The 25,274-nt window shown below is 41.3% G+C and overlaps 1 protein-coding gene across 1 annotated transcript; it reads right to left on the minus strand.

Annotated features, from left to right (window-relative positions):
• Positions 1-270: 270 nt before the first annotated feature.
• fpgs (folylpolyglutamate synthase) lies at positions 271-24,463 on the minus strand. The gene is made up of 15 exons (XM_085926461.1): positions 24,287-24,463; positions 18,868-18,996; positions 18,676-18,729; positions 18,340-18,404; positions 17,599-17,713; positions 12,576-12,653; positions 12,302-12,363; positions 9,599-9,701; positions 8,284-8,361; positions 4,905-5,052; positions 4,264-4,347; positions 3,648-3,798; positions 3,181-3,256; positions 1,319-1,385; positions 271-1,151 (listed from the first exon to the last, which is right to left on the minus strand). Exons 1-15 carry the CDS (start codon positions 24,428-24,430, stop codon positions 775-777), a joined length of 1,731 nt encoding a protein of 576 aa, XP_085782587.1. The 5' UTR covers positions 24,431-24,463; the 3' UTR covers positions 271-774.
• Positions 24,464-25,274: the final 811 nt, after the last annotated feature.

Consider the following 25,274-nt stretch of genomic DNA (forward strand, 5'->3'; position numbering starts at 1 on the left):
GTCTGTTCTTGGTGTTGGATTTTGTCGAATAAATTTCCCCCAAAATGAGACTTATACTCCGGAGTGACATATATGTTTTTTTCACGTTATTGTGCATTTTATGGCTAGTGCGACCTATATTCCGGCGCGACTTTTAGTCCAAAAAATGCGGTAATTTGTAATGTAATTGTCTGTTAGCACTATCTTGGTTGTCTCATTGTGGTATGTAAAGTGTTTTGTCACAGTTCCAGCTGCTTTGCAATGTGTTGTATAGTAAATGAAGTCTCAGTGTTTTGTATATACTTGCAGACACTTGTGTTTTTTATTTATAGACAAAAATTAAACAGTATGTAAAAATAAAAGCCAGATTGAGCTTTCTTTAAAAAACAAACAAAATAGGCCTTAAACTGGTCAAGTATTCCAAATTCAGATTTTCTTTCAAAATAGACGTTTTTATTTTAAATACAATTAATAATTATCATTTAGAATAAGTGAACTACAAAAACTGTCACATTATCTTGTTTTAATGAATGTACCCATTATGTAAACACATTTGACTTCAAGTTGGAATTAAGACTTTAGCTTTGCAATGTTGAATGCAAGGTTTTTTGTGCGTCTGGGGTCATTCTGAGTGTGTTGGGGGGGGGGGCAAACTGCCTGGTTCTAAATGACTGACACTGGGTATCATTAGTCTCACTCTTATTGTTGTGGTACCCCAAATATACATTTTTAAAACAAACATTTATATTCCTGCATTGGATTTCTAATTATAACCGTTTCAAATTCAAGGCCCATTTACTTGGAGGATTCAGGGACAAGATGTTTGAGTGCACCTCCCACCAGGTGGAGGCTTCCAGTGATAAGGACATGGATCTCGGTAGCATCGTACAATGGAGCAGCTTTAGCCATCACGCTGGGTTTCAATGGCATCACTTTTTTGGAAGGGTCCACTAGCACTGGATCCCTACCCTGTGTGATCCATTGAAGGGCGCTGAGGATGCAGGGAAACACGAGCGTGTCCGCTTTCTCCTCAGGGATCAAAGACAAGCTGTCCACAATTAGTTGTGGTGTGCCACTGGTGTTCCCTGTGCTGTTGTGCAGACGCCAGCTTCTTTCGTTATCCAAGCAGCGAGTCAGCATGTGCTCCACTGACACATTAAAGTTCTGTTGGTCTGAGAGGCAAAGGGAGGACAGATGATCTAACTTCAGATACCTCTTGTTTGAAAGTTCTTTTCAATGTCCCATCCAATTGATGGAAATGTGTGGTCTAAGTAAACTACAATGTTCATCATGTTTATTATGGACAAAGAAATATACGACTGTGAACTGTTGATCTCACCTGCATTGCAGGCAGTGATGGTCTCTGTGATGTTCGGACAAAACACAGCAAAATCAAAATGGCATGGCTGAAAGGAAACAGAAAAACAAATGTGACAGAAGTTCGCATTTTGAAGCTGTAAATACAGTCACTACTTTTTGTCAGCTAAAGAAAATATTAAACTTATATTGCGCACACTGTGCTGTTGACAAAGTTTTATCTATTGGTTCAGAAACCCCACCAGTATGTCAAACAAATAAAAATACAAACATCACAGGACCCTATACCCCTTATACCTTTAGGAGAAAGACACACATGGCTGTGTGACTGTATGGGGTCCACAAATTTAATCATTACACTTATAAACAAGATCGATTATAAATAACTGTTGCCATCACAATATTAACAGTGGGAAGTAGAGTGTTTATGTTAAGTGGAATTCACAAAATGGAATTTTTTGATAGAGAAATATTACTAACTCGAAAAAGGCTGTCAGGATTTTATTTTAAAAAAAATTAAATAGCACTGTTAAAAATGCACTTTCAATTAATAGTGGCAAAATATAAGCGGTGGTATCACCATCTGTTTACTGATCAAGTATCATGAAATCTAACTTAGCTTAGTTTATTGATTAAGTAATCAAACTAAGCTACTTTTTCCATCCATCCATCCATCCATCCATCCATCCATCCATCCATCCATCCATCCATCCATCCATCCATCCATCCATCCATCCATCCATCCATCCATCATCTCTTCACGGGTGTCACAGGCGGGCTGGAGCCTATACCAGCAGTCATGGGGCAATAGGCAGGGGACACCCTGAACCAGTTGGCAGCCAATCCCAGGGTACACAGAGACGAATAAGCATTCGCTCTCGCACTCCCACCTATGGGCAATTTGGAGTGCTCAATCGGCCTACCAAGAGTGTTATAGGGGTATGGGGGGGAAAACCGGAGTTCCCATGAAAAACCCATGCAGGCACGGGAAGAACATGCAAACTCCACACAGGGAGGACATCAATTACTCAAAAAAGTAGCTAAGTTACATTTTCAACATAAATGAGGGGCATCAGCGTCCACACTGCGCACCTCGGCACTGGCCCTTGCATACTCTGCAGCCGAATATTGTGCCCCTGTCTGGTCAAGGTCCCCCCACACTCACTATGTGGACACCCAGCTCAACACAACCATGAGGATCATAACCGGGACTGTCTGCTCAACACCACTCCCTTGGCTTCCTGTCCTATCAAAAATCCCCCCCCCCCACACACACACACATATCCGGCGAGAAGCAGCCGCCCATGAAATGCTTCGAAAGATCAATGAGTCTCCCAATTTACTGATCCATACAGACATCTACAACCCACCCACTGCTCGACTCCCGTCCAGACGACCAATCTGGAAGAACACCCCACCAACCGACTTCACCATCCAATTGGCTTGGAAAATGGAATGGGAGTCCAAGAAGGTGCCAAACAAACACTTGGTGCCAGACCACAACCATCAGGTCCTTGGCACCAACCTCTCAAGAAGACAGTGGTCCACACTCAATCGTTTCAGGACTGGACATGGCCCCTGCTTGGCCAGCCTTCACAAATGGGGCGGTAGCCCCATCCCACTGTGTGCTTGTGGAGAGGAGCAAACCATGGAACACATCATAGAAGTTTGTCCTCTCTACAGACTTAAAGGAGGGTTAGTCACCCTCCATACAGCAGACCAGGAGGCAACTGCATGGCTTAGGGACTTTGCATTCGCTAAATAAAATAAATTCAACATAAATGATGCAATACTTATATATATATGTGTGTGTGTACTTTATATATAAGGATGTCAAATTAACATGTGTTAATCATTATCAAAGAGGCGCTACAGATTACTCACCATAAGAAGTTTAAGCATGGCTGCAGAGTCCCTTTCCCCTGTGGCATTAAACAGCAAAATCCTTGCAACAGGTCCACTGCAACACAGATGTCAAGGTTTTGCGTGGAAAAAATGCCCTTCGAACACGTCATGATAATGGGGGCAAAGGAATAACCAGATGAAAAAAGATCCCAGATGGGTCTGACAAAACCTGAAGATGGGATCCGAATTGTGCTGAAATGACCTAACATCTATACGTTTCACAATTTATGTTTATTTTTCTTACGGATCAATGCTCAATTTGTAAAATTCTGCTCAGTAAGAGATATTGATAAACCAGTTAAAATTGTTTTAGCTCATGGTAAAAGATTACACAGGTTATTATCAAACAAAGACAACTTTTTAAAGAAAAGTATATATTTTACTGCATCAATTTGGGTTGTAAATATTATCCCCCATGAATGTTGACTTCTGAGACTGATGGTCACCTTGCTATCATTTCATGCTGGGCTGCGATCTCTTTGAACCAGTTTACACAAGCTTGTATACTACGCATGGTGTGAGCACCATCCAAGAAGTACGTTATTGCACCATGTTTTATCATTTGATTTCTTCCGGGCCACTTGGTGTCTGCCAGTCCTGAGATCACAGAAAAATGACAATTAAAATAAAACAGAAATCAGTGGACGCTGTCACATTCAAGGTATATCATCGTTAGGAAGATCTGCACCAAAAAAATTACCAATGCCTGCCTAAATTGTGGTTTGGAATACTGCTAGACGATTTTGAAAAACAATCTAATACTGATTTTTTTCCCCTCTTTCTTTACTTTGATTTGATTTTCCTTCTATACATTTTCAACAAACGAACAATAAATACATGTCTGACAATAAACAATATCAGATTTATTATACAAATGTCTTGGTCTTAATATTCAATACCTGGCCAAATTCTCAAGTCTAATTACAACAATAACAGAAAGAAATGTGATGTTATCACTTAAATGTTTCATGAAACAATAATATGTAAACAGGTGGACTGAACTTATCTGAACTCAATGTTATCAACAAGATCAATAATGATATAACTTTTTGAAAGTTGTACCTTTCTTCATGATGAGGGAGGGTGTGAAGGAAGTTGCCTCAGGTATACTAGAGGTCTCAAAACCGGTTGATAAAAACTTTTCCTCTGTAAAAAACAAACAAACAGCCTTGAAGAGAGCTATAGTGTTAATATTATCTACTTTATTACAATAGCTTTTAAATGTCTTTTTTGAGAGAAGTTTTTCAGTAAAGGGAATATTGTCTGATGACAGTTTTGGCTGTCACTTCAGCCATTGTCAAACCTGTGACCGCTTCCTTGTGTGATATGAGCTGATTGCGAGATCTTCAATAAAATAACTTGACCCCCACTATTGTTGAAGGATAGTATCTCAGTTGTGTGGGAGCATTTAAGCCCTCTATTCTCATTTTGAAGGCCTACCAAACCGATCAGCTGTTTTTACACGTCACACATGAAAGAGGTGTCAGCTCTGATGAAGGCTGACAGACAGCCAAAACTGTCAGGAGGGTATAAGAATTTTCTCTAAACTGGAAACAATTTTCTGTCCGGGGGGAAAAAAACCCCAACAACAGCATTTAATTAGGCTTGAATCCTTAAGATTGCTTAAATGTTTTCATCTCTACTGAATGTCTGAATATTTAAACTGATACCTAAAAATTGAGAGGCAGTTTTCCCTGCATTACCTGGTTGACATCTCCTTTGCAACCAAGTGTGACTCAGTTGCAGGGCCAGTGAGGCATTGGACCGCTGGTGCTGTCCCGCCAAGCCCAGTTTTAATGGTCCACAGTTTGCCTGGTAGTCCTCAAAGTCAGGACACATCCACAGTGGGCACTAAAACAACAGTTCAGGTGATTATGTGTTTGAAATTGAAACAACATTAATTTAACATGTTTGGAACAGTATTTATTGACCATGTTTAAAAAAAAAAAAAAAAAAAAAAAAAACAGAACCACCAAATAAGCATTTGTCTTTGATTATAAGAATACTAAGATCCTTTGAAGCCAAATTTGTAATCATGATTAAAATTTTATTAATTGAGTAACCCTAGGGCAGAGACCTTTGGCCAAAAAAAAAAAAAAAAACCTTTGCCAAAAACATATTTATAGATGGGTGGAGGGAGGACCGTAAAGGGTGTGTGTTAACTTAAAACTTGGATGCTAGACTAATTTAGTACCATCTAAGGTTAATGTTAGCGCACGGTCACTGATAGCAAATGAACACTACACATTAATCAGCAATGCCACTATTCTCTAATGGACGCCCACAAAAATCACCCCGCTCACTCTTTGTTTGATCTTCTGCCTTCTGGGAAGAGGTACAGGAGCCTGCGCTCCCGCACCACCAGACTCACCAACAGCTTTATACTCCGAGCTGTCAGGATCCTGAACTCTCCCCCCTCCACCCTCAGCTGCATAACGTCCTGTACTTTTGTGCTATGTTCTGGCTGTCTGCTGTATGCATGCTTGCTCCTCTATTTATTTATTTATTGTTTATTTAGTTAGCTTATTTGCTTCTTACTTATTCATCGCTCTTATCCATTGTTTTTACTCTTTGTGCTATTTGTAATACTTACATACTTGTGTCTAGTCACCGTGGGACGGTGGGAAACGTAATTTCGGTCTCTTTGTGTGTCTTAACGTGAAGAAATTGACAATAAAGCAGACTTTGAATTTGACTTTTGACAAAAGAGAAAAAAAAGCGTCCCCCTTCGATGAGTCGTAACTCTTAACCACACCCTACTCTTGCCCTTACTGTTCGACTACAAAGAAACCCTAGAGAGCAATTCTGAATTATTTTGACCTTATCTCGAACACATTGATTTTGTTCCTAAAAAGTCTGAAATCTATTATTTTACTGGTTCTTTTATCACCCCTCCGTGAGTCATCACCTTATCGTGGTGGAGGGGTTTGCGTGCCCCTATGTTCCTTGGAGCCATGTTGTCTGGGGCTTCATGCCCCTGGTAGGGTCAACCATGGCAAAAGGGTCCTAGATGAGGGGCCAGACAAAGCACAGCTCAGAAGCCTTCTCATGATGTAAAAGACGAATGGACCTAGTTTTCCCTCGCCCGGACGCGGGTCACTGGGGGCCCCCTTCTGGAGCCAGGCCTGGAGGTGGGGCTCGAAGGCGAGCGCCTGGTGGCCGGGCCTTCGCCCATGGGGCCCGGCCGGGCATAGCCTGAATAGAAAACGTGGGTCCCCCGTCCCATGGGCTCACCACCTGTAGGAGGGGCCTAAGGGGTCGGGTGCAAAGTGAGCTGGGCGGCGGCCAAAGGCGGGGAGAACGTTGGCGGTCCGATCCCCGGCTGCAGAGGCTGGTTCTAGGGACATGGAATGTCACCTCTCTGGCTGGAAAGGTGCCTGAGCTGGTGTGTGAGGCAGAAAAGATACGACTAGACATAGTCTGACTTGCCTCCACACATAGTTTGGGCTCTGGTACAAGCCCTCTCGAGAAGTTGCCCACGGTGAGAGGCATCGAGCAGGTGTGGGCATACTTATTGCTAGGCGCCTGACATTGGGGTTCACCCCGGTGAACGAGAGGGTAGCCTCCCTCCGGCTTCGGATGGGGGGACGAGTCCTGACTGTTGTTTGTCTCTACGCACCAAATGGCAGCTCAGAGTACCCACCCTTCTTGGAGTCCCTGGAGGAGGTGCTGGAGAGCACTCCTTCTGGGGACTCCATCGTTCTACTGGGTGACTTCAATGCTCACGTGGGCAATGACAGTGAGAGTTGAAGGGCGTGATTGGGAGGAACGGCCCCCCTATCTGAACCCGAGCGGTGTTCTATTGTTGGACTTCTGTGCTCGACACGGATTTTCTATAATGAACACCATGTTCAAGCATAAGGGTGTCTATGTGTGCACTTGACACCAGGACACCCTAGGCCGCGGTTCGATGATCGACTTTGTAGTTGTGTCATCGGATTTGCGGCCACGTTTTGGACACTCTGGTGAAGAGAGGGGCGGAGCTGTCAACTGATCACCACCTGGTGGTGGGTTGGCTCGGATGGTGGGGGAAGATGCTGGTCCGACCTGGCAGACCCAAACGCTCTGTGAGGGTCTGCTGGGAACGTCTGGCAGAATCCCCTGTCAGGAAGAGCTTCAACTCACACCTCCGGCAGAGCTTTTCCCACGTCCAGGGGGAGGCGGGGGACATTGAGTCCGAGTGGCCCATGTTCCGCGCCTCTATTGTTGAGGCAGCCGACCGGAGCTATGGCCGTAAGGTCATTGGGGCCTATCGTGGCGGCAATCCCTGAACCCGCTGGTGGACACCGGCGGTAAGGGATGCCGGCAAGCTGAAGAAGGAGTCCTATCGGGCCGTTTTGGCCTGCGGGACTCCGGAGGCAGCTGACAGGTACCGGATGGCCAAGCGGAACGCGGCTTCGGCGGTTGCTGAGGCTAAAACCCGGGCGTGGGAGGAGTTTGGTGAGGCCAAGAGAATGACTTCTGGAAAGCTTCGAGGAGATTCTGGTCCACCATCCGGCGTCTCAGGAGGGGGAAGCAGTGCAGTCCGGGCTATCCCTTAGAGATAGGGTGAGGAGACTCTGAGTAGAGCCGCTGCTCCTCCACGTGGAGAGGAGCCAGATGAGGTGGCTCGGGCATCTCATCAGGATGCCTCCTAGATGCCTCCCTGGGGAGGTGTTCCGGGCATGTCCCACCGGTAGGAGACCCCGGGGACGACCCAGGATGCGCTAGAGAGACTATGTCTCTCGGCTGGCCTGAGAACGCCTTGGGATCCCCCGGGATGAGCTGGATGAAGTGGCTGGGGAGACAGAAGTCTGGGAGTCTCTCCAATAGCTGCTGCCCCTGTGACCTGATCCTGAACATAGTACAACTAAGTCTGAAATCTGTCGATCAGTGGTGAAGTCTCATTTGTATTCATAAAATAGTGGGACCAAAACAAAGAATGACTCGTTCAATTATTTCAGAAAGAGGTAGCTAACAAAATATGTAATTGATTTAATTAAAAAAATGAATTGATGGACTTGTGGTCTAGAGACCCATCGGTATGTCAACAATTAAAATTTAGATATCAGTAAAAGGTACATCAAATGAATGTTTGCTTACACTGATCTCTTTGGCCTTGTTCCTCAGTACATCCATTGCCTCTCCTGACTGTTTGACTGTGAAAGCAGGTACTCCTGGCTAAAAAACAAAACAAAAAAAGGACAGATGTAAACATGCAGACGAGGAAGTCAGAGGAGATACGGCAAAAACATTGCTGCATGATCGGAAACTGGTTCAATTTGTAATTTTTAAAACCAATGCAGACAAACATTATTTCCGTGAGTCATTTCATTGTCCGTGAAACATTTTATTGTCAAAATAGGGCCAATAACCAGTCGCTTCTGAAACTTGCGATCAATATTCAGGCAAGTTTACAATCTACATAAATTGTATATGCCCAAGTAATTTTATCCAGTAAAACTGATAGAGGCATTCCCAACCCTTCATACTTTGTAAGCACTTATGAAGAGAAATGGAGTTCCTTAAGTAAAAGTGTGTAAAAGCTACTCAAATACAAATTAAAACATGCCATTCAATCTGTTGTTGATGTACTAAATCAGGATTCTGTCTGAGATGTATAAGCCACTTTTATGTTACCAGCATTTTTGCTGTTATTAAATTCTGTGTTTTTGTCCATGGCAAATATAATCTGTCTTTAAAATATCAAGTTAAGTGACAATCAGACATGTGCATGCGTGTGAGATTATAACGTCAAACAGAAGATAGAGAAACCTCAAATCAATGCTACAATATCGCCCCCAGAATAAGTAAAAAAAAAAAAAAAAAATCATTCGCTAACTAGGCTGTTTATTGGGGAATCTTTGGCGTAAGTCAGTACACGAACGGGAACTTTAAATCATAGATCAAAAGGTGAAGTTGTCGCTGAACGCCAAAATGGCTGGTTTATGACTTGGGTTGGTGTCCAGCAGCCTCGGGTTCGAGACTTGCTCTTTAACCAGCTCAGTGGCCTAGTGGTAGAGTGTCCGCCCTGAGACTGGAAGGTTGTGAGTTCAAACCCTGGCTGGGTCACACCAAATACTATAAAAAAGGGACCCACCCATTGCCTCCACGCTTGGCACTCAGCATTAAGGGTTTGAATTGGGGTGTTAGATCACCGAATGATTCCCGAGCGCGGCACCCCTGCTGCTCACTGCTCCCCTCTCCCCCGAAATCAAAATCAAATGGGAATGGGTTAAATGCAGAGGACAAATTTCACCACACCCAGATGTGTGTGTGACGATGACCACTGGGACTTTAACTTGGGACTTTACTCTTAGGTGAATCCAAGCAAGCCCATTTCTGTGGATCTGATGAGGAGTAGTAATAAGCACAAACAGTAACATATAGTAGTTGTGCCTGTAATGGCAACACTAACCTTAAAGATGCCCCCTTTTTGCCAGGCAATCTTCTCTATAGTGTCTCCGAGAATCTGCGTGTGGTCTATTCCCAAAGAAGAGATCCCACAAACCCACGGTCTCCTGTGAAGTGGCAAAGTCAAGTAAAAAGGTAAAAACAATAACTACAAGTGGTGATTATGCCACAATGTGAATGTGTACGGAACACTACAGTCATCAATGCAGTCCAAAACTGTGATCTGCCATGTCAAAATGAGCCCGAACATCTCAGGTTGATTCTGAGACACTGTACGTGGCAACAGGGGTTCTGTAGGGCCAAACTTCTACACCTGTCACAAGTTTCATTTTCATGAAATAAACACTGTGAAATGTTAAACAATGACACAAACAATGTGTAAAGAGTACTCTAGCCTTGGAGTCAAGACCACACCAAATGAGACCAAGAAACTATCAAGATAATATTGAGACAATGACAAGACTTCTGGAAGTCGAGAATGGGACAAGGCCAAGACTGTAAAAAAACGATACTACTCAACATAGCTGAAGTTCAAAACGAGCCATGTCTATTCATATTGAATGACTATTACAATGACAGTAGCAACACAATCCAGTGTCAAAGAAGCACTTGACAAAGAAGCACTTATTTTTTTGTTGATTATAGCGACATATGGACAAAAACGGGAGTGTTTTTCCTGAAGTAATACAAAATTTTCCATGAATGCCAGAACATAGCATTGTGAATTCTTGTTTTCAGTAGCTGAGTGAAGGATGAGTAGCAGTAAGTATTTTCGGACTATAAGTCACGGTTTTTGTCATAGTTTGGGTGGAGGGGCGACTCATACTCAGGAGCGACTTATGTGATTTTTTTCACAAATTTTCAAAATTCAAAAATTTGCAATGTAGTGAAACAGCGATAAACGAACCGCGATGTAGCAAGGGATTACTGTCATTTGAACTGCAAGTAACGCGGCGGTTGTTTACATAAAGGGCAAAAGATTCAATAACGGGATGACGAAGGGCCCCACGTACTACCGGCATCATTAGCGGCTTTGTTTGTAAGTGACACGGAGGACGAAGAGTTTGAAGGATTTAATGATTTGGAGTGACACAGAAGGTTTGAAAAACTATTATGGCTTTTACGCCCGCCCGGTCCTTCTCAACGGGAGCTCTCTTTCACCTTTGTGGATGGAAGTCGGGGGCCGGTGCTCGGCCGGGTGGCTGTCCGGGGACGGTGGATGGGGCTTGGACATGGCTTTTATGCACGCACGCTCCTATTCTATGGAGCTCTCTTCCACCTCCGTGGATGGAAGTCGGGGGCCGGCGCTCGGCCGGGTGGCTGTCCGGGGATGGTGGATGGGACTCGGACATGTCTTTTACGCACGCCCGGTGCTATTCTATGGAGCTCCCTTCCACCTCCTTGGCTGGAAGTTCAGTAGTTGTTGGCTCATTGAATTCTTGTTTTGTTAAATAAAGAGCCGTTTACCAAACCCACGTCTTTCCTGGTACTTTGTTAACGCTACAATATAGTTATATGCTAGATCTCTGCAGCGCACGCGCGGCATTGTTGACATACAGAACGAGGAATTTGATCGATAGATTTAATGATTTGGAGTGGTTTGATAATATTGTTGTAATATGATAGTTATTTGAAATATACTTTATATATTGTTATATGGGTCTGTGGAATAATTAGAAATGCAACTTACAACGGGTCCGACGTCAGCATATGCGGCGCATACGCGACATTGTTTACATAAAGCAAGATCGATGGATTTAATGAATTGGAGTGACACAGATGGTTTTATAAACGTGTTATTTATGTAATACTTACTTGAATAACTGAATGTTACGTCAGGCCCATTCTCAGCTCCTCGTTTGTGTATATGTCACGCTAGCATACCGTATCGTTTAGCCTGTTGTTGCTGGTTCATGTTTGTTTTTGGTGTTGGATTTTGACAAATAAATTTGCCCCAAAAGTGCGACTTATACTCCGGTGCGACTTATATATGTTTTTTTTTTTCATTTTATTGTGCATTTTATGGCTGGTGCGACTTATACTCCGGAGCGACTTATAGTCCAAAAATTACGGTAATTGTGTTTAAAGAATATCATAGAATGATGTTGAAAAGAAACCTTTAGCTTTGGTTCTGTACTATGTTCTGCGACTGAGACGCTCCCCCCTCACCTTACTTGTCATCAATTAACGCGCTGACATTCCAATAGCAAACATCTAGACATTACTGACACCTACAGGTAGAAACAGCTAGACTGTAGGGTCAAATCCGAAATTCTTAATTTGACACGTGACTTCAAGTTTAATAGTTAATGATTTGTTTCTATTGTTCCTTATTTTTTTCCTTTGAACATGGTATTGGATATCAGTATTTGAAATCAGAAATACTTGATTACATTGCCTCATAGTTCCATACTAGACCTAACCAATTACCTGTTTCTAAGGTTAGCGGTATAATTTTCCTTGTGGTCAAACACGAGAAAATAGCAGCTTAATTAGTAACAATGAGTAGTGTAGCACAATGGTTGTTGTGTCATCGGAAAGCTGAGATCATTATTTTTTGATTATGCCAAAATTATTTTTCAAATATGGGTTACTGTGACAAATTTTGCTGAAGGATGTCAAAATTGTACCTCCAAATATGACAACTACATGTACGCTCATCACTTTTTTTAGACAGTTGATATGAAAGGGGAAACAGCAAATGTACCTTATAATGTTTGTGCAGTCAAACGCTCCACCAATCCCAACCTCAATCACAGCCAAATCCACCTGAAAAAAGGACGACAATGAAACATATCCTGACAGGATTTCTTCAAAATACAGGTAATGCTCCATATCTGTAAATTTTTAACAATGTACTTTGATAATTACTTGGTCATGGTTTTTATTATAGGGTTGAGGAGGTACCAAATGTGTTTGATTCTGGCACACCTCAATTCAAGCTCCAAATTGCTGTCTGACAATGTAAGCTGAATACCTACCTTTTCTTGAAGGAAGACATGAAAGGCCAAGATGGTGAGAAAGCGGAAATATGCAGGCATTGTCCCATCTTGGGCATCCTAAGAATTAAACGGATATTGAATTATTAGAACAAGAATGACTCAATGTCTCAGAAGATTTGGCCTTTAGCAAACAGGCTAAGGATTCTTAGATTCGATTTTGTCCTTGAAAATCAAAGTACCGTATTTTGGGGGGGGCAACTTATGTGATTTTTTTCACAAATTTCAAAATTCAAAAATCCACGATGTAGTGAAACCGCAATAAACGAACCGCGATGTAGCAAGGGATTATTGTAATTAGAACTGCAAGTGACGTCAGCGACACGGCGGTTGTTTACATAGAGGACAAAGGATTCGATCACGGGATGACGAAGATGACGAAGGGCCACACGTACTACCGAAATCATTAGCGGCTTTGTTTGTAAGTGACACGGAGCACGAAGAGTTTGAAGGATTTAATGATTTGGAGTGACACAGGTTTGAAAAACTTGTCATTTATGTTATACTTATTTGATATATTTTAATTTGTGTAGCAACTTGTATATGGTTTTATCGTTACAGTTCAGTAGTTGTTGGCTCGTTGAACTCTTGTTTTGTTAAATAAAGAGCCGTTTACCAAACCCACGTCTTTCCTGGTACTTTGTTAACGCTACAAATTAGTTATATACTAGATCTGTCGAATAACGACGAGACTGATGTCAGCGGCGCACGCGCAACAAGGAATTTGATCGATGGATTTAATGATTTGGAGTGACACAGATGGTTTGATAATATTGTCTATATGATAGTTATTTGATATATACTTTGTATATTGTTATATGGGTCTGTGGAATAATTAAAACTCAAACTCAAGACGACTCCGACGTAGCGGCGCATACGTGGCATTGTTTACATAAAGGACGATCAATGAATTTAATGAATCGAAGTGACACAGATGGTTTGATAAATTTGTTATTTATGTAATAGTTATTTGAATAACTCCGAATGATATGCCAGGCCCGTTCTCAGCTCTTTGTTTGTGTATACCGTAATTTTCGGACTATAAGTTGCGTTTTTTTTTCATAGTTTGTGTGGGGGGGCGACTTATACTCAGGAGCGACTTATGTGGTTTTTTTTCCAAAAAATTTACTTGATCATTAACACATTACTTACTAGTACAGTTGATCACCTCACATATTTTTAATACACTGAAAAAACGAATAAAGCAATTCACACTTTAAAAGCACAATATTCAAGTTCATGAAACAAATAAACAAAACAAAAAACTGAAAAAAAAATAGTTATTTTCAAACTAAACTGAACGAGGGTGATTTAAATTCCACCATTGGCCGTGACGCAACAATTGGGAGAGGAAAGCGCTGTTTTTTTTTAGTTTTTCAAAAGCACAGGTCTGGTGAAGAGAATTTAGTGTGGTGATGTAAAAAAAAAAAAAAAAAAAAACAGTGGGGGCAGCAATGCAATTTAGGATGCAAGCTCTGCTTGTGATGGACAGCATGCCACATCACGCCAGACATGCAAATCACAAGTCCGATGGCGCACGTACGCGGCATTGTTTACACGATCAATGATCGATGTATTTTATGATTTGGAGTGACACAGATGGTTTGATAAACGTGCTATTTATGTAATAATCATTTGAATAACTCTGAATGTTACATTAGGCCCGTTCTCAGCCTCTCGTTTGTGTATGTCACGTTAGCATATCGTATCGTTTAGCCTGTTGTTGCTGGTTCGTGTCTGTTTTTGGTGATGGATTTTGACAAATACATTTGCCCCAAAAGTGCAATTTATAATCCGGAGCGACTTATATGTTTTTTTTCACTTTATTGTGCATTTTATGGGTGGTGCGACTTATACTCCGGAGCGACTAATAGTCCGAAAATTACGGTATGTCACTTTAGCATACCGTATCATTTAGCCTGTTGTTGCTGGTTCATGTCTGTTCTTGGTGTTGGATTTTGACAAATAAATTTGCCCTAAAAGTGCCACTTTTACTCCAGAGCGACTTTTAGTCCGTAAAATACAGTATGCATGCAAAATAGCTCTGATTTATTAATGAAAGTTGAAATGCCAAGTTTTTATTTCAAATACACATCAATGACACAGTTTAAATAGTTTTGGACCTAACTGTAAGCAAACCAATGTCCAATTTAAGGTGTCGTGTCTTATTTAGTGACCATAAATAAGCATCCGACGCCAAAGCTACTTCCCACCCAAACCCCAAGCAACTTGGCATCACATTTGCTAGTGGGTTATGCAAAGTGAATCGCATCAGGAAAGAATTTTGAGTTGCTTAATGGTAATGCAAGTAATGTGACCCAGCTTCACTGTCACGCGTGGGTCATGCTCATCATGATGTCAAGGTCCTCGTGTTGTACTAGACAACTTAATTGTGACACTAATTCCAGATACACAAATAAGGATGTTTCAACTCTTAAAAGATGTATTATCTTTGACAGGAAAGATAAACCATTTTAACAGTTTTAAAACATTAAACGATTTGGTTTGTATTGTGTGTCGGGTGCTCAAATAAACTCAGTTCCATACACATGAAGATGTTTTTCCAACACCGGTCGAGTATGCGTGACCACAAGTGACTTCACGAACACAAAAACAATAAGGCTCATCCTAAAAGGGATATACACAAATTCTGATTAATTAGAAAACTTATAAAGGAGGTCCAAATATTTTAATGGGAACACAAAGTGGGTATTATTTTGTAGGCTCTACAGTTGAGGATTCATTGTCTTTTGGTTTGTTTCAGGCAGATATTTATATTTGTTTTGTGTTCCTAAATAAAGTTAAAAATAAATAAATACAGGCTCTCCGGTTATGCGCCAATGTTGGCTGAATATTTTTGAAGATGATGGCAATGTCTTCATGGAAATAATGCTTACTTTGAAAACCACTTGACACCATCCCGGGAACACATATTTATAAGGAAATGACATCAGGCAGGCCGCCTCCCGCCCCAAGACGGCTGGGATACCCTCCAGCACTTCTACGACTTGACTGAGGGATGATAAGTGGTTCAGGAAATGGATGAATGAACATCAGGTAGTAAATTACTAGATAAGATCAGTAGGATATTTATTTACTGCTGCTCCCTCGTTTGTCAGTGAGAGAGCTTCTTTGATTGGCTTCATTTCATTGCATCTCCGTTTGTGGAGTCAACCACCTCAGGAGAACTTCCTCCACAAATACAATTTTTTTTATTGTAAATATTGAACACGTTTATGATATGTCGGCCCAGATTGGTTTGAGACGCTTTTACTGGGGACATAAGCACGCTTAACACACCTCACGCAAAATAATTATCTTAAAAGTCTTATAAAACGCAAGATTGTCGGGTGTCTGACGTCTTTGGATGTGAAGGGGCAAAATCAGGACAAACACAGCCCTGTTGTCTTTGTATCAACAGACAAATGGCCACCGCAGCTCGCCAACACAGACCTGTGTATGTCTGTACACTTGACAAGTGTACAGACCCCTTATTTATTACCGTATCGAGTATATGTAACAGTGTACTCTGTTACAAAAGTAACAAAGTCTTTTGTTACACTCCAAATCATTAGATTTAATGATTTGGAGTGTAACATAAAGAACTATTACACATCTGACAGAATTACAGTCCAAAAACTCCAGCTCTTAACACGCAATATTTCAAAGGCCTTATGGAATAATATGATTTCTAATAAATCAGGAATAGCAACTTGAAAATTAAAATACCGTAATTTCGGAATAAAAGATGCGCCAGCTAAAATTCCTGTTTTGTTCAAATATACCGTAATTTTCGGACTATAAGTCGCGTTTTTTGTCATAGTTTGGGTGGAGGGGCGACTTATACTCAGGAGCGACTTATGTGATTTTTTTCACCAATTTTCAAAATTCAAATATCCACAATGTACTGAAACCGCAATAAACGAACCGCGACGTAGCAAGGGATTACTGTCATTTGAACTGCAAGTGACGTCACCGTGCCGCACTCGGCCAGGTGGCTGTCCGGGGACGGTGGATGGGGCTCGGACATGGCTTTTACGCACGCACGCTCCTATTCTATGGAGCTCTCTTCCACCTCCGTGGATGGAAGTCGGGGGCCGGCGCTCGGCCGGGTGGCTGTCCAGGGACGGCGGATGGGGCTCGGACATGGCTTTTACGCACGCCCGGTCCTATTTATGGAGCTCTCTTCCACCTCCGTGGCTGGATGTTCAGTAGTTGTTGGCTCGTTGAACTCTTGTTTTGTAAAATAAAGAGTCATTTACCAAACCCACATCTTTCCTGGTGCTTTGTTAACCCTACAATATAGTTATATACTAGATCTCTGCAGCGCACGCGCGGCGTTGTTGACATAAAGAACGAGGAATTTGATTGCTGGATTTAATGATTTGGAGTGACACAGATGGTTTGATAATATTGTTGTAATATGATAGTTATTTGAAATATACTTTATATATCGTTATATGGGTCTGTGGAATAATTAGAAATGCAACTTACAACGGGTCCGACGTCAGCATATGCGGCGCATACGCGTCATTGTTTACATAAAGCACGATCGATGGAATTAATGAATTGGAGTGACAGATGGTTTGATAAACGTGTTATTTATGTAATACTTACTTGAATAACTCAATGTTACGTCAGGCCCATTCTCAGCTCCTCGTTCGTGTATATGTCACGTTAGCATACCGTATCGTTTAGCCTGTTGCTGCTGGTTCATGTCTGTTTTTAGTGTTGGATTTTGACAAATAAATTTGCCCCAAAAGTGCGACTTATACTCCGGTGCGACTTATATATGTTTTTTTCACTTTATTGTGCATTTTATGGCTGGTGCGACTTATACTGCGGAGCGACTTATTGTCCGAAAATTACGGTAAGCCGCACCGGCGTACAAAATGCAGTGTTTTAATGAAAAATCCATAGATAAGCTGCAGGGTTAAAAAATATGGTACATGAAATAAAATACTGTGATATGCTGTGTGCGTGACTTGTTGCATTATTCACCCACCTTTGTTTCATCAAGTCGTCCATAAACCTGCCAGAAATATTTTGTAAACAGGTCTTTCCCAATTGGCTGTCCATTGATTCGGATCCTCTCCCTTACTTGGACCAAGTGTGGGGAACTACAACCACAGTAAACAAACTATTTGAAAAAAAATAAGCTTGAAGGATTTCTAAAAGCAAACATACTGAAATATGAATAATCAATATTAGTATATGCCGATTTAGTCAATTAGCAATATCCGTGTATGACGATTCAAAACAGATGTTATCTCAAGGTACTTAATATTCTGTATAACCACATGAGAGCAAGCAAAATAATAGAATACAGATCCATATTCTGCCTACATCATGTTTTGTTTCAATAATAAGGCCCATGTGTTACCAGCGCTAACACAGATGGACATACTACAGTTGAATCCCCCTATTCACATAGAAATGGGGACCGGCCTGCAAACAGCAAAATATCTGAGTATAATTGATGTGTGTTGCAGGGCTCCACACTTTTGCCCTGGTGGCACTGGTGCTGGCCATTTTTTCACTTGGTTGCTCCAGCACAGACTTTGGTTGCATACAATGCAGACAGGGGGAAGCAAGTGGTTTATTTGAACCCTCAGGGCAACAAATGGATAAACTGCCACAATTATAAAAAAATTAGGAATCCTAGATTTTTTTTAAATCTGCGTATATGTGATTCCACAAGTGCTTAGTTTGCAGAGGTCCACTGAATCATAATCATACATTTTACCTGTAAAATCCTGTACGGAAGCCATAACCTCTCAAAATTTGCTCAGTGAAGGCACATGTTGACCCCTGGAAAACGACAAAATGAAAAATATAATTCTAAAAATCTTATTTTCCATACTATTTATTCTCCTAAGATCGCATGTGAACTGCAACCTATCCCAGTTGACTTTCCAATCGGAGCCCATATTGTATCAACAACCATTCACTCTCATATTCACTGCTCTGGACAATTCAGAGTCTTTCATGAACCTAAAATGCACGCACAGATATGCAGACTTCCCACAACGTTACCTACCACTTTACCAACAACACAGACATTTACGCCAGGTCAACTCACCTTGCCCTTTGTTCCCGTCACATGAATGATGTTTAGGTGGTCTAGTTCCTTCACCTTTGAAAAACACACACCCGATAACCAATGATGTAATAAGTACTGAAGCGATCACAACAAACAACAATAGTTTCCTTTGTAATGATTACAGTCCTAGAGTGTGACCTTTGGACTATTTGAGTTTAATACTGTACTCACGGTGAGGCCGGCCCGTTCCAGGAAGCCTCTCATGGCTTGAAGCTGCAGCTCAGGATGGCTCCGCTCTCGCCGTACTTGCTCCAGAGAACTGGCATTTGTCTGTAGCGTGTTGAGGGTACAAATGGCATCCTAAAACAAAAGCAGTAAAGCCTTTATAACATGGTCAATGAGACATTTTTTGTTGGTTTGATACTTGATTTCATAATCGGCTAAGCAATCTACAAACACATTAAGCAACACAACAGATGATTATTTGTTTGGTGCCAAGAGTTTGAGATTTCTCAAATGTGACATCACTGCATTAAAAATGTCTTCCCCCTCAATATTGTTGCGATTTAACGTGATTACTTTCAAGCTCACAAAGCTATAAATTCATCTGTATTAGGCTTTAACACCACAGATGGACCACTTTGTACATGTCGATTAACTGTACGACAGTGAAACCAAATAAATATTTAGGTAATCGTCTGATCGTATTACCACATACTACACACATAAAAATGATATATTACTACTTTTAAAATTTGATGTCAAGGATAGCAGTTTGTTCAATTGTTGTTCAAGCTACTGTAAAAAGTAAAAAAACAATTGCAAAATCTCAATGTTATTACACATGACAAACATTTTGGTATAGACTTTAGCGAGGACCATGGATGTGGAGACATTATATGCCTTCAAGGGCCACATAAAATAATGTAAAGGGCCTGATCTGGCCCCCAGGCCTTGAGTTTGACACGTTTCTGGAGACGATCACAGAGTTAAAAAGATATATAAAACCAACAACAACAAGAACAAAAACATCACAAATCTGTTAAGTACAAACCGGATTCGGTCGAAGTTGGGAAATTAGGTAAATAAAAACAAAACACCTACAACGATTTGAAAATCCTTCTCAACCCATATTCAAATGAATACACTACAAAGACAACATATTTCATGTTCAAACTGAGAGGCGGCTCGGTGACGCAGTGGGTAGCACGTCCGCCTCACAGTTAGGAGGATGTGGGTTCGATTCCACCTCCTTGTGTGGAGTTTGCATGTTCTTCCCGTGTCCGCGTGGGTTTTCTCCGGGCACTCCGGTTTCCTCCCACATCCCAAAAACATGCTTTATAGGACGATTGAGCACTCCAAATTGTCCCTAGGTGTGAGTGCAAGTGCGAATGGATGTTTGTCTCTGTGTGCCCAGCGAATGGTTGGCAACCAGTTCAGGGTGTCCCCCACCTACTACCCGATGACGGCTGGGATAGGCTCCAGCACGCCCGCGACCCCTGTGGGGAGTAAGCGGTTCAGAAAATGGATGGATGATCAAACTGATAAACCTACCGTAATTTTTGGACTATAAGTCACTCCCGAGTATAAGTCTCACCAGCCATAAAATGCACAATAAAGTGAAAAAAAAACATGTATAAGTCGCCCCGGAGTATAAGTTGCTCTTTTGGGACATATTTGTCAAAATCCAACACCAAGAACAGACATGAACGAGCAACAACAGGCTAAACGATAGGTATGCTAACATGACATAAACACAAACGAAGAGCTGAGAACGAGCCTGACGTAACATTCAGAGTAATTCTAATAACTATTACATAAATAACACATTTATAAAACCATCTGTGTCACTCAAATTCATTAAAGCAATCGATCGTCCTTTATGTAAACAATGCCGCGTACGCGTCGTGATTTGCATTTCTAATTATTCCACAGACCCATATAACAATATAGAAAGTATATTTCAAATAACTATCATATTACAACAATATTATCAAATCAGTGTAATAATATCAGTGATTTGTGTCACTCCAAATCATTAAATCCATCGATCAAATTCCTTGTCCTTTGTCAACAAAGCCTCGCGTGCAGCCTGACATCAGCCTCGTCGTTATTCCACAGATCTAGTATATAACTATATTGTAGCGTGAACAAAGTACACACATAGACGTGTGTCAGGTAAACGGCTCTTTATTTAACAAAACAAGAGTTCAAAGAGCCAACAACTACTGAACACCTGCAGTTCAAATGACAGTAATCCCTTGCTACATTGCGGTTCGTTTATTGTGGGTTCCCTTTTTTTGGGGGGGAAAATTTGTGAAAAAAATTCACATATAAGTCGCTCCTCAGTATAAGTCGCCTCCCCCACCCAAACTAAGAAAAAAAACGCGACTTATAGTCCGAAAAGTACGGTAATTGTTTTTTTTTGCCAAATAATAATTAACTTAGAATTTCACAGCTGCAACAAGTCCAGTAGAAGTTGGGAAAGGTGGCAAAAAACACTCCGAAACCTGAGAAAAGCTAATCAAACACCTATATGGAACATCCCACATGTGATCAGGCTAATGGGGAACAGGTGCGTACCATGATTGGGTATAAAAGGAGCCTCCCCCAAACATGCTCACTCATTCACAAGCAAGGATGGGGTGAGGTTCACCATTTTGTCCACAACTGTGTGAGAAAATAGTTGAACAGTTTAAGAACAACATTTCTCAAAGCAAAATTGCAAGGAATTTAGGGATTTCAACATCTATGGTCCAAAATATCATGAAAAGATTCAGAGAATCTGGTGAAGTCACTGCACGCAAGTGCGACGGCCGGAAACCAAGAATGAATGACCGTGACCTTCGATCCCTCAGACGTCACTGCCTTAAAAACCGACATGAGTGTGAAAGGATATCATCAAATGGTTTCAGGAAAACTTCAGAAAACCACTGTCAGTAAACACAGTTCGGCACTACATCAGTAAGTGCGGGTTAAAACTCCATGCAAAGCAAAAGCCATTTTTGAACAACATCCAGAAACACCGCCGGGTTCTCTGGGCCCGAACTCATGTAAAATGGACTGATGCACAATGGAAAAGTGTTTTGTGGTCTGCTAAGTCCACTTTTCAAATTGTTTTTGGAAACATTGGATGTCGTGTCCTCCGGACCAAAGAGGAAGCGGACTATTCGGACTGGTATCAACGCAAAGTTCAAAAGCCAGCATCTGTGATGGTATGGGGGTGCATTAGTTTCCATGGCATGGGTGACTTACATTTCTGTGAAGGCAACATATATGCTGAAAAGTACATACAGATTTTGGAGCAACATATGCTGCCATCCAAGTGACGTATTTTTCCATAAACGCCGCTGCTTATTTCAGCAAGATAATGCCAAGCCACATTCTGCACGTGTTACAACAGCGTGGCTTCAAAGTAAAAGAGTCCAGGTTCTCCCCTGGCCCCCTTGCAGTCCAGACCTGTCTCCCATTGAAAATGTGTGGTGCATTATGAAGCGTAAAATACGACAGGGAAGACCCCGGACTAAGAGAATTAGTCTGCTCTCTTCCAAAACGTTTATTGAGTGTTATTAAAAGGAAAAGAGATGTAACGAAGTGGTAAACATGCCCTTTCCCAACTTCTACTGCACGTGTTGCAGCCATAAAATTCTAAGTTAATTATTATTTGAGAAATAAAATAAAGGAGTGACACAGATGGTTTGATAAACGTATTCTTTATGTTATAGTCAGACCCGTTCTCAGCTCCTCGTTTGTGTTTGTCACGTTAGCATACCGTATCGTTTAGCCTGTTGTTGCTGGTTCATGTCTGTTCTTGGTGTTGGATTTTGTCAAATAAATTTCCCCCAGAATGCGACTTAAACTCCGGTGCGACTTATATATGTTTTTTTTCCCTTTATGGTGCATTCTATGGCTGATGAGACTTGTACTCCGGACCAACTTTTAGTCTGAAAAATACGGTATATACTTAGCTTTTTGTATGATAGCTATTAATGAGGACACACTAAACAACTGCACATCTGCATCAATAAAAAGCTCTGCAAACCAATTGCGATATGTGATGCTTATAACCATAGCAACAGTTTGGGGTGGAAAATTGATTCGAGACGCCTACTCCAAAGGTTATTGTCGGATGGTCTGTTTGAACTGTGTTGCTGCGCTGTGTGCATGCTGAAGTAGCAGTTGTTATAAGATTTAGAATTACAGTAACATCAATGCTAATTACATTATTATGTTAGCAATAGGATGACTCACTTCCATTACACAAAATTACCAAATTTGGTCAAACAGTGTTTAAATATACAATGCTTCAATCTTTCGTGCGCAAGCATGTGTCAGTTGTAATAAAACTGCAAATGTGTTTGTTTTCTCAGTTTGATGTGATACAAAAAGTTATTGATCATGAGAATATAGGAATGGGTGTAAAGTAACACTTCTGAAGCCGGTTCTAATCAAATTTAAGTGTGATTAAGGCTTGCGGGAAGGGTAAAAACAAATAAATGAATTTGCATAATTATATTTTTTTAAATTATACTAGTAATTGAACATGTAATCTGGGTGTTGGCGTGTTGATATTGGCGCACAATCAAATAATTTGTGCAAAACCAAAAAGCTGGAAATCAAGAATACATGTTATAATCTCTTTCATTTCCACTCTTGCTAAAAACAAATTAACCTAAAAATGGCAGTCTCCGTGAGAGAATACAAAATATACTATGTAGCAGTGCTAAGTTTTGAAGAGCTTTTTATTTCAGATGCATAGGTCATTTTGATATTGTAGACCAAATTAATTATTTTTAATTATACTGTAGCAACTAATGCCAGACTTGTTTATAGAATTTTGTGAACTTGTGTGAACAACTACAAGTCAAAGTGTTTAATGAGTAAACAACTCTGAATGAAATAGTTGTATAAACCATATTTAATAAGACATGCTTAACCAAATTTTTCCAAAAGCCCAACATTTATGTACAATTAGATTTTTCATTGTGATACATCTTCATGCATTGCTTGAATTTTAAATAATACAATCAGTATTTATTATTATTATTATTATTATTATTATAGTAAATAGTAATAGGACCTTGACATTTTTAACTTCATATTAAATCGTAATCATATGGAAAGAATTTTGCACGTTTTCCAATCGTTCAGTTCCAAGACGCTCTCCGAAATGACGGTGACAGGGTTGCTATCCGAGACATCAGTAGCAGAACAGCGTTTGAAGTTTAGAGCAAAATTAGATTGACTACCATCATCACCGCGATTAAACAAAACAATAACAACCCTAACCTCGGGAATTCAATTTATACACAGCACGTGTTGTGTTTGCCATCTGCTCCACGTTAAATCGTTTGGTTAAATCACGATCATTCCATGTGGCAGTTGTCTTTCAGTAGAGCAAAAAAGAACCGTATACGCTTCGGATGACACAGGCGAACTAGATAGATACTGTACAATCGTAAGGCTTCACAAACAATGTCAAATACGGCCGGAGTGTTCGTAGTCTACGCCTGTCAGCCATGTTGAGATGCTAACAGAAAACTTTAATGCAACTCAAAAGTTCGGGTACGAATTTGACAGACTCGGCAGACTAGCTAGCCAGCAGCGAGTTAGCGAGCAGCGTACCGCAGAAGGTATGAACAGGGCTCACCTGGTACTCCATTCCCGGAATATGAGGAGCAGTCTTAGTGCTGTAGTGTTGGACTGGAAAACCCGCCAACTTGCACGGCCAGACTCGCCTTCTGAGCCTCGCCGCAAACACAGACGGCTTCCACACGCGCGACATGCAAACCATTATTGGACGCTGAGCTGTCAAGGGAAGTTAGAGCCAAATATGGACTTTGGGGCGTGACGTACGTGATGACGTTGCGGAAGCAAATTACTATGCCGAAATTCATAGCGTTTAAAAAATAAAGTGGAATTGTGGAAGTAGAGGCAGTACAGCTATTTGTCGATCAGTAACCGGACGGTAAACGGTTCGAACCCAGACCGAATCGCGTGTCGTTGTGTCCTTGGGTGAGACACTTCCCTTAATCCCTCTCGGTCGTCATTGTAAATGAGAAAGTGTTCTCAATTCAAGATACAAGATTCAAGAAGAATTTATTCGCCATGTCTGAGCGTGCCAAACAAGGAATTTGACTTCGTTACATCACAGTCTCTGTTCAACATTTAGGTGACTAACAACACTCAGGACGTGTGAAAATGACAAATGACAATACAATGATAATATTCTCAGCCATGCCCTGGTCTTAAACTCCCATGAGGGCAAGGAAAAACTCAAATCTCCGACTAGGGGAAGTGAGAAACCTTGAGAAGAGACCACAGATGGGAGGGTCCCTCTTCCAGGATGACCAGGCTGCAATTGATGCAGAGAAGACAAATAGTGCAAGCAGTGTAGACAATCCAAAAGGGTGTGGAGAGCAGGATGTTATTGCACAGCAATGACTCTGAGACTCTAAGAGTGGTGTGAGTTCATCAGAGCAACAGCCTGGGGGAAGAAGCTGTCTCTGTGCCTGCTGGTTTTGGCGTACAGAGCTCTAGAACGCCGTCCGGAGGGGAGTAGTTCAAACAGACTGTAACTTGGGTGAGAAGGGTCCGTAGAGATGTTGCTTGCGCGTTTCCTGGTCCTGGACAGGTAC

The sequence above is a fragment of the Syngnathus leptorhynchus genome, chromosome 12, assembly GCF_054491065.1.
Source record: "Syngnathus leptorhynchus isolate UIUO chromosome 12, UIUO_Slep, whole genome shotgun sequence".
In the NCBI taxonomy this organism is placed as follows: Eukaryota; Metazoa; Chordata; class Actinopteri; order Syngnathiformes; family Syngnathidae; genus Syngnathus; species Syngnathus leptorhynchus.

Excerpts from the sequence above, each read along its gene's own strand:
- fpgs (XM_085926461.1), bottom strand. The coding sequence starts at position 24,430 with ATGGTTTGCATGTCGCGCGTGTGGAAGCCGTCTGTGTTTGCGGCGAGG. Across the intron at positions 18,997-24,286 it reads TTCCGGGAATGGAGTACCAG|GATGCCATTTGTACCCTCAA; the intron begins GTGAGCCCTGTT and ends CTTTTGTTTTAG. Across the intron at positions 12,364-12,575 it reads ATGTCTTCCTTCAAGAAAAG|GTGGATTTGGCTGTGATTGA; the intron begins GTAGGTATTCAG and ends TCCTTTTTTCAG.